Source organism: Pyrus communis, chromosome 5, assembly GCF_041283825.1.
Source record: "Pyrus communis isolate YQ-2024b chromosome 5, ASM4128382v1, whole genome shotgun sequence".
Taxonomy (NCBI): Eukaryota; Viridiplantae; Streptophyta; class Magnoliopsida; order Rosales; family Rosaceae; genus Pyrus; species Pyrus communis.
The window spans coordinates 31,293,329-31,303,392 of NC_142569.1; the positions used below are offsets into that span (position 1 = coordinate 31,293,329).

The 10,064-nt window shown below is 37.5% G+C and overlaps 2 protein-coding genes across 2 annotated transcripts; one reads left to right on the forward strand and one right to left on the reverse strand.

Moving 5' to 3' along the window:
* Window positions 1-3,559: 3,559 nt before the first annotated feature.
* On the reverse strand, window positions 3,560-6,318 carry LOC137722619 (subtilisin-like protease SBT3.11). Its single transcript, XM_068461666.2, has 3 exons — window positions 5,862-6,318; window positions 5,675-5,772; window positions 3,560-3,773 (listed from the first exon to the last, which is right to left on the reverse strand). Exons 1-3 carry the CDS (start codon window positions 6,068-6,070, stop codon window positions 3,700-3,702), a joined length of 381 nt encoding a protein of 126 aa, XP_068317767.2. The 5' UTR covers window positions 6,071-6,318; the 3' UTR covers window positions 3,560-3,699.
* Window positions 6,319-6,661: 343 nt separating this feature from the next.
* Window positions 6,662-9,334, forward strand: LOC137726088 (NADH dehydrogenase [ubiquinone] 1 alpha subcomplex subunit 8-B). The gene is made up of 3 exons (XM_068464956.2): window positions 6,662-6,809; window positions 6,890-7,099; window positions 9,087-9,334. The coding sequence occupies exons 2-3, from the start codon at window positions 6,912-6,914 to the stop codon at window positions 9,217-9,219; spliced, it is 321 nt and encodes a 106-aa protein (XP_068321057.1). The 5' UTR covers window positions 6,662-6,809; window positions 6,890-6,911; the 3' UTR covers window positions 9,220-9,334.
* Window positions 9,335-10,064: the final 730 nt, after the last annotated feature.

Sequence of the window (10,064 nt, forward strand, 5' to 3'; positions counted from 1 at the left end):
TTCGATGAATTTGGCGAACCATTGCCTTTAAGCTTATTTTAAACCGTAAAGTGACTTGTTGAGGCGACACACAAGATTCTTCCCCTGTCGCCGAATACCAGGAGGAAGGGACATGTAAATTTCTTCATCTAAGTTGTCATGGAAGAAAGCATTGTTGACGTCAAGTTGTTGAAGAGACCAATTTTGACTAGCAGCAACGGCAATAAGGCAGTGTACGGTGACTGTCATGATAGTCAATGACTTCAATTTGAGTAAAACCTTTGGTGACAAGACGGGCTTTGTACCGTTCGATGAAACCATTTGCTCGATGTTTAATTTTGAACACCCATTTGCAATCAATCGGAATCTTGCCAAGGATCAAAGTGATGAGAGTCCAGGTGTTGTTGGCAGCAAGAGCATCAAGTTCAGACATATGGCCTAGCGCCTGTGAGGATTAGTACTTGCTTTTGCAAAAGAAAAAGGCTCCAAACTTCAACGGGCAATGTTTCGTTAAACTCAAATATACAATTGAAAGATGTTTCGTATGTGCCTAGTTTTAAAGTCGATCTTTTATTCGTTGGTAAAATTACAGATGGATTGAATTGTTTCGTCACCTTTTTTCCTCTTGTGTAAAATGACTTGGGTTCGAAGGCGACGATTGGTGTTGGGAAGCACCGTGGTGACCTTTACTACCTTGTTGCATTGGTCTCCTCCACCATTGTGGTAGCAAGAATCCGCCATCTTCAGCCTTTATGAATTTGTACCTACAAAACAATTAACACCTTCGATCGAAAATCAAAGCCTCACCCCCACGAGGTGGGGAAGGGTTTGGCCAATGGATCTCCGATGCCTAAGTCAGTAACTCTGAAAATATTGAAAGTTTAGGGCTTGTATGCTTGGCGTAAAGCTTACCAGTAAATGGTGGAGATGAGGTATTTATAGGAGGTCGTCAGATATGGGTGTAAGGTTTGCCCTACACATGGCAGCTTCCGAGTGGCCAAGGTGAGTCAACCAGATGGATGAGGAAGGAATAATTCTAAAATATTAATTAGGAGATAATATCTTGGAATTATCAAGTAAGTATCCTTGATTGATTATCATGAAGATTCCTTATTTGTTGGTTGTTCTCCAATCAGGAATATATTAAAGATGGGATTTGGTGATTAACCCAATCTTTAATACTTTTAATTTTTCCATGCCACGAGCAAATGAGCTTGATGGTGTCGTAGGTAGTTGTTCGAGCCTCCACAGATGTTGAACTGGGCATGGGAACATTTGTGTCTCTTGCCATATAATAAGGCATTCTTGTCTTCTTTGGAAAAAAAAGTCCACATGTCGTATTCAGGATTTCGTGATTATTTTTTGCTCCACAACCACTGCGCATTTCAACTTGGGCCCATGCGATGATGGTGGGTCCCTTGACCCCGTGTGTAGGGTAAGTCTCTTTAGCTCCACGTGGTTGTCAATGTGTAGATCTCTCACATGTGACCCACGAAGGGGAGCGTATTGAAATATCTCACAATCGAATCTCACAAAAAAGAAGAGTTTAAATATCCTAACCCCACTTCAACTAATACCAAGACCTTTTGTGATAAAACTCTACACTTAACGGATTATGCAGGTAGTAATTACCAAGTTAGAGACAATATCAGTATTGTTAGAAGTGAATCTTTGACCCATCTCTTTGATAATTTCACATGATATCACCATTTCCCTTTTAGAAGTATTGGTCAACTACCCCACCACAACTTTGCCCCAAAGCACACGAGCATGCATGGTTCCTTAGAGACCCAAATAAGAGAACATGCTTTCGTACCTGACTTCATGTTTTAAGACTAGCTATTACGTACCCGAGTTTAGGATCAGACCCGAACCTTCATACATCTTATCAGGCATCCCCAAAGGAACACTCTTCCACCAATAGGAGGACTACTGCACTCGTCGGCATGCGTACCCTAGCCTAGTAGATGACTAATGGACTTCTTCCATATCAATAGTAGTTGAAGGAAACAGGTAACCGAGAACTAAATTATGAACTCATGTTTCCTTTTCTCTGAAACCTCTGTTTAGTCCATTGATCTTTCTATGTTATCTTTTTGGTAAGTTTTCTTGTCAATATGTTTTGAACAAAAATTTATATCCACAACACATGTGAAATCGGAAAACTGTAATATTTTCCTTGACATAAACGAGTACCTAAACTTCATGACAACTTGGGGGCCAATTGACATGATTCTTTTTCCTTACTTCCCTATTTGTAAGTTCTTTGATTTCTTCTTTAACCTATTTATATTAAGTACACAAGCTTTAAGTCGAATATTTCATTTACAAGTGATGAGGAATTGTCACTACACAGTGATACCAATAAACATTACACTTTCTTTTGAGTAAATTAAAAAGGAGTAATTGTTGTTTACCCTCTAAACTATCACCAAATTTCAGTTTACTCCTCAACTAATTCTTTAACCAATTTGCCAATTTTTACCTTCATTCAATTTTTTATTAAACAGTGTGGCATGCCAAGTACGGGTGCAATTTGAGTTGGGTTAACCCGAATTCATCCATGTCCAACCTGATTTCATAATCAATCAGACCAATTAAAATAAAGTAAAAACTCGTTCAAACCCAACCCAACCTCAGCCCGATTACTAGTAGGTTAAGTTGGGTGATGCTCTGCCCACTAATGAACCACACCTAACTTGGTTTCTAGTCCAAATTGCTCATGCATATATTACTCATCCCACTTCATAATATATAAGTTAGGTACAAGTTTGGGAGGGCTATACTTGAAGTTTGCTGTTTGATTTTCATTTGAACAATAAATGATAGTGTTGCTTTTACATTTCTTTTGGTTGAAAATTTGGTATTGTCTTGTAACTTAATTTCAACTTTACAATGACATCACACGCTATTTGGTTTATCTTTTGTATGGATAATGATGATGTGTAAAATTGAATTTTAAGTCATTTTGATATTATTTGGTTCAAAATTTGAAATTTATCTTATACAATAATGTTTTACAAGATTGACCTTTATATGAGCAAATCTAAAAACTGAGTAAGCTTGAACTCAATTTAAACCTAAACCTGAATAAACTCACATGAATCGAACTCAACCCAAGCCCGAATTAGAAATGTTGGGTTAGGGTTTGGTTGAGCTTCTTTCCATTGAATAATGACACATTGGCATCTTGGTGTTGAATAATGACATCATCACCTAGGCTAAACCTCTTCCGAATAAATTGAAGAGCAACTTAGATGGACCGGCTACACCTGACGTCCAGTTCAATAACACAATACCACAGCTGCTTTTCGCCTACTTTGATATTTTTCCATCACTTCATCTGAATCCTACCCTGCCCCCATCGATGATTGACCCAAAGCCTTCTCAAATTAAACTAAAAACTTAGAGCCAGGGCCTGATGTTTGTAATCCGCACTGCAACCTTACAAATCATCTTTGGAACATATCTCATATTTTCCCTAGGAACCAGACATACGCTCAAATTACTACCTCTGCAACTTAACTGGGAATTAATAATCTACGAAATCTATATATACAACATATCAAAGTTACATAAGTACGGCAATCTTAAACTTTTATTATGAACCTTATTACGCAAAGATTCACGGCATGCCAAGAGTAAACAAGTTTGTTGTCTTATACACCAAGGTGGATACTTGAGTTTAAAACATGTTCTTATGTATGGAGTTCAGTTCCTCTACTGCAGCTTTCCCGGTCCTGAGTGTAGCTGGAGTGTCCTGCTTGGTACAACCTGAAGGACCCCAGGTAGCTCTGCCAATATCGAGTAGACAACAAAAAAATTGAGTATTTATTTCTAAGAATCCAAAACTGGCTAGTTTACCGGACTCATAACTTGCATAAAAGATCTATTGCTGTAATTCAATAGTCAGTAAAACGCCTAAAAGTGTGCATAATTGAGAAATGGCTTTGTCTAAAATGGTTTTCCTCTTCACTTGTAACTGAGAGGTCTTAGGGTCGATTCTCGCCAAGTACAAATTTGAACCACATTATTGCTAGCCCATTGTGAGGCTTAGCCCACTCCATTACCCCCTTAGTGTAGATAATATCGTTTGTTCAAAGAAAAAAGGTTTTTTCTCTTTTGTTTTCTGTTTATTTTTTGAAGGAGAAACGACTTCAACTCACTTTTGCAATGCACATGCCTTAAAGTTTTCCTAGCATCAATCAACAAATTACTCATATACATTCATCATCTGCCATAGTAAATAGATGAAATACCAAATTTGACCTAAAATGTGAAAAGCGAATTCATATCAATGCCAGCCTAGAGACATAAACAAAATGCCATGACACTTTACAATATGAAAGCCTATGCAACATTTGTCATGTGTTTAATGGTAATAATACCCAACAAAAACAACGACAACAACAAGAAAAGGGATACAGTGCCAGCCATCAGTACTGAGCATGACCAAGAAGCATTGTACAGCCTAAGTTAAGCAAAAGTAAACTCTAATAATGTGAATCAACAAGGAAACAGTAGGTGTTTTACCAATTGGACACTCGTAGGGGCAACAATAGTAGTATAAAACTTCTTTTATAAAGATAACATATAAAAAATTACATAAGCTAACTTTGAATCGTTTAGAAGTTAGAACCACAAAGACTCTTAATCAACAACAGGATAAGAGGATTATAGAGATTATATAACCAATGACAAACATTAAAAACATGATTTGAGGTTCTATTTATTTTATTTCCTCAAGTTTGGGTATGTCAAATTTAGCATATTATGAATTTCACGGGCGTGAAACTTTGGAGTGTGTGAGGGACTTTGAAGTTTCATGGAACCTAGGCTAAATTTGTCAGGAATGCACGACAAAAATTAGAGGAGGGACTAAAAGATGACTAGATATAATCAATACATTTGAGAGATTGCTCAAATGACTCCATGAAAGGTCATTTTGAAAGCCCCCTGTTAAGTGTCTTTGTAGCGCATTTGTAGTGTTTTAGTAGTAGCTTTGTGGTGTTTGACTAGTTCACTAGTAGTGTTCTCGTAGTGCATTTTTAACAATTTAGTCAATGTTCCTTGGGACTTTGGTCTAAACATAGGGTTAAAGTCCACATGGAATAAGGACCCAGTAGTGTGAGCAAAACTGAAACTTTAAGGCCTTGTTTGGTATAGAGCATTGAATTGGAATGGATAAGAAATTCTTTTCAAAGTATATTGAAGGAAGAAATGAAAAAATAGTGACCAACTTAAACGTAGCAGAGGGATTACTCAAGAAGAAAACTTATCGGTCCCAATCCTCCCCAAAATGGTAGGATTAGAGGGTTTTCCATTACAATCTCCTATACCAAATTAGTCCTAAGATTCTGAACATGCCAGAAAGTGATAACAATAAACAAGCAAAGAATACCCACAACCGTAGAAACAGATGCGGTCGGGGGTCCAAAACAAAGCTGAAAGAAACCCACAGAAGCTAACCTATCAATCACTACACACCCAATTCCCCAGTAGAAAGAATCGATAGGCTACCGGGAACTGAGAGATCAACTTTAAAAATCGACTCCTTAAGCTTGAAACATTCATATTAACCATGTGAAAGAGGAGTACAAGGGATGGGATAAATAAACAACATTTGCTAGGAAAACCTGAGGAGTACTCATTATCAACACTACAAAAAAAAAGGGGAGAGAGAGAGAGAACTAACTTGAAATTTGGTCGACCTGCTGAGGAGTGAGCTTAGCGGAGAATCCACTGGCAGCCGTCTTGTAACTGTATACAAGAGCCTCCCTCGCTGCCTCCTCACTGTATGTATAAATGTATGCATATCACAAATTCATTTTTCTTTGGTTTTCCCAGGAAACAAACAGTAGATAAAGGATGGAGAGAGAAACCTGCCGAGGACGGTGGCTAGGGTTCGGATGTGGTAGGACTCAGGCTCCTCATTTTCGAGAGGGCGCTCGGTGTAAATGATGTGGACCGCTGTTTCGGAAGAAGCAGCAACGACGGATTTGGGAGCAGATTCGTCGGCCATAGCGAATACAGAGAAGATGATGAGATTCAGAAGCAAAATTGAAGACAGGAAAGCCTTGGAGCTTATCATTCCTTTTTATACAATTAAATCACAATTTCAATTTGGGAAAATTCCTTATGGCAATTTAGGATATGACTTAGCTGCTAAGATATCTGCGTGTGTTTGGTAACTCCGTCTCTTTCTTTGGCTTTTCTGCCTTGCCTAGTTGTCTTTGCCTCTTTGGCCTGCACCTTGGAAGTTGGAAATGGAACCTTCTTCCCTATCCTTTCTCTCCCATTTTTTGTTTACTTTCTATTTTATTTCCTTTGCTTGAGTTTTCTCCAATGCGCTCTGGCAGCCGTCTCCAACCGACAGCCAAAAGGTCATAGGGCTCGTTTTAGCCCTGTCATAAAAAATCGTCTTCAACCGAAGACCAATGGGCTATAGGGCCAAACATAATTTATTATTTAAAGAAAAATATCATTTACCCTCTGTAACTTAAATGCACATAGCCCATTATGTGGCTTAACTCACTCTCCCACTCATATCATAGATAATATCATTTATTAAAAAAAAAATCGCAAATCGGTCAAAAAAAGCCTTATTCACTCATCGATTACAAATTGGGATTTATCTTTGCAGTGCAACAATTATTAGAAACTAATTGGCACAATTGAAACTATAGAGAAAAATACATGGGCCAAAATTGAAATTTGCTATTTTATCCTTTTCGTTTGCTCCTCCAACGCCAAGTCAGTCCAGGTGGTGTGTATGTTCGGCCGAGAGAACTCATTCAACCGCAGAAACACAACAGAAACGAGGCGTAAAGGTGCGAACTTTACCAATTCTGCGCTTTCTTTTCCAATTAATATCTCAAAATTTACAATTTTTAAATTTTTATTTTATCAGAAACGATCGGAGGAAGTGGGAAATGGCGAGCGCAGTGGACCCAGCAGGAGATCCGATACCAACATCGGCCGTCCTGACGGCGGCGGCGAAGCACATTCAGTTCAACTGCCAAGCGGAGAACGTGGCTTTTCTCAAGTGCAAGAAGAAGGACCCAAACCCTGAGAAGTGTCTCGACAAAGGTCGCCAAGTCACTCGATGCGTTCTTACCCTGTAAGCCATTTCAAGTTTTCACCCTGAGATTCGTATGCTTTGGACCCTTTCCCTTTGGAATTGAAAATTTTGATTAACTGGGGTCATGGTTTATAGAGAATTTGAAGCATGGATTGCTCAAATGAGCTCGATGTGGTTCATTGGTTATATACAATTTGTGGGTTGGATTACTCAAATGAGCTAATGTGACTCATGGGGTTGTATAGAATTTTTGGATTGGGGATTGCTCAAATGAGCTCAATGTAACTCATGGTTTGTATAGAATTTGATACTTCGATTACTCAAATGAGCTCAATATAGCTCATGGGTTATAAAATTTGAGACTTGGATTGCTCAAATGGCTCAACGTTGCTCATCGGTTATAGAGATTTAGAATTTGCGACTCAGATATTTCAAATGAGCTCAATGTGGTTCATGGGTTATATGGATAGTTCAAATGAGCTCAGTGTGGCTCATGGGTTATAGAATTTGAGACTTGGATTGCTCAAATGAACTCAACGTGGCTCATCGGTTGTAGAGAATTAGAATTTACGACTTGGATATTTCAAATGAGCTCAATTTGGCTCACGGGTTGTATCGATTGCTCAAATTAGCTCAATGTAGCTCATAGGTTATAGAAAACTTAGACTTTGATTGCTCAAGTGAGCTCACTGTGGCTCATCAGTTATAGAGAATTAGAATTTGTGACTTGGATATTTCAAAATGAGCTCAATGTGGCTCATGGGTTATATCAATTGCTCAAACGAGCTCAATGTAGCTCATGGGTTATATCAATTGCTCAAATGAGCTCAATGTAGCTCATGGGTTATAGAAAACTAGACTTCGATTGCTCAAGTGAGCTCAATGTGGCTCATGGGTATTAGAGAATTCCCAAATTTTTGTTGAGCTAGAGACCAATACATTGTGATGCACCAATGTTTATTACATTGCATGACCATATATCCAAACAAATGTTTAGAGCAATGCCATATGGTCTAGCTCTTATGTTTTCATCCTCCTCATTACACTCAGTTAGTAGTTAGCACCAATGATTTTTAACAGATGCATGTTACAACCTGTGTTAAATGCAATATATGTTTTAAACCATTAGTCTTGGTGCTACTTACATGGAAGCTATCAGTATTACTCTTTTCTTGTCATACATATCAACTTTACTTCATAAAGTTTGTGAGCTGCAGCTTTCAGTATCCTTGGTCCACACCTTGTTGAATGTAATAGTGCATGCTTACTCCAGGTTTCTCTTAAGTTAAAACTTAAGATACATAACCCCTTATTCATTGAACACTAATGGTGAATGTGTACAAAGTAAGCCTAACCCAGGTAGCACATTGAATCCGGGTTTTATGACGATATAGTATCATTTTGGTCAAATACTTTGTTGTTTTTCTGTTATATTCTGGACCTTTTATGCTCATTTTTTCCCCCAGTTTACATTTCATTGTCTGGTGATATTTGTAGACATCCTGAAGTTGCCATTGTCCTACATATTAGCAAATAGCAACGTGCACAAATTATGCAATGGCCTAGAACCACTAGAGAAAGCTTACCCATTTAATTAGGTTCCATTGACTTCAAGTTCAGGAGAGTGTTTCCCAAATGAAAAAGGAAAATCCCACTGGTTCCTAGATACTCACTAACAGCCTTTGAATTGGACTAATTTTCAAGGATCATCCTTTTTCTCTCTTCAAAGTTTTTTGAATTCTGCATCACATTCTTATGTTTGCACTATTTAAGATTTGGAGTTGTTTTTCTCAGTGATTTGATTGTCCAGTTAATTCAATGATGTCTATGGAAACTTGAGCGATAATGGTATTGGAAACAATCTATCAAAGTTTCCAAAGAATTCATCAAGAAATTTGCATAAAATGCTTCAGATCTCGCATCAAACAGACTGATATACATGTCAGCACGTGCTTCTTTTTTCCATGCAGCAAGGAGAGGCACTATGCCTTGTTACATTTCTAACTATGACATTTTGTCCTTGCAGGCTGAAAGATCTTCATCAGAGGTGCACGAAAGAGATGGATGCTTATGTTGGATGCATGTATTACAATACAAATGAATTTGATTTATGTCGCAAAGAGCAAGAGGAATTCGAGAAAAAATGCCCGTTGGCTTAAAAACATGTCCCTAGTCCCGCCATTTCCACAATAATAGGTGCAGCGTGCAATGAGCAATTGGCGTTACGTACAATTTCAATGGATCTTGTTTTTTGATCTGAGCTATTTTCATCGTGTTTGTATGTCGAATTTTTGCTTGGGGAATGCTCCTTTGAAACATGAAGCATGATTGACTTACTTCTGTTGCACTTGGAATTGTTGTACCTTACATGATCCGATGGCAACAGGGCAATAGCAAAATGAGTTTTACATGCTTTGGATCATTAAATTCTTCTCTACATGTGAACTCATGGTTCTTCAAAGTACCCTATATTCTGGAATTTTTATTCTTTGAATTATCTTTGAACAATAACCTAATTTGACATATTATGAATATTGCTTTTAATTTTCTTTTTTAAACCAGGTCCTACGTTTATAATTTTAAATGTAACATATGGGTTGGAGTAGAAAGAAATTTAACGTAGACTCACAACTGTTCAAATTAACATTTGACATTTATCGTTTCTTTTTTAAACCAGGTCATATGTTTATAATTTTAAATGTGAAAAACATATGGGTTGGAGTAGAAAGAAATTTAACGTTGACTCACAACTATTCAAATTAACATTTGACATTTATCTTTTCTTTTTTAAACCAGGTCATATGTTTATAATTTTAAATGTGAAAAACATATGGGTTGGAGTAGAAAGAAATTTAACGTTGCCTCACAACCGTTTAAATTAACATTTGACATTTATCTTTTGACATCTTTATTGAAAATGTTCTTAAATGCCCTAGAGTATACTATACTATAAAGATAAATGCTAAGCCGACTTTCTTAAAAGTGAGACTTCTTATGGATTCTC

Bases quoted from the DNA above. Each gene is read 5' to 3' on its own strand.
- LOC137726088 (XM_068464956.2), top strand. From the start codon at position 6,912: ATGGCGAGCGCAGTGGACCCAGCAGGAGATCCGATACCAACATCGGCC. The intron at 7,100-9,086 runs GTAAGCCATTTC...TTGTCCTTGCAG, and splicing joins ACTCGATGCGTTCTTACCCT to GCTGAAAGATCTTCATCAGA.
- LOC137722619 (XM_068461666.2), bottom strand. From the start codon at position 6,070: ATGATAAGCTCCAAGGCTTTCCTGTCTTCAATTTTGCTTCTGAATCTC. The intron at 5,773-5,861 runs GTTTCTCTCTCC...TTATACATACAG, and splicing joins CTAGCCACCGTCCTCGGCAG to TGAGGAGGCAGCGAGGGAGG. The intron at 3,774-5,674 runs GTTAGTTCTCTC...CGATATTGGCAG, and splicing joins GCAGGTCGACCAAATTTCAA to AGCTACCTGGGGTCCTTCAG.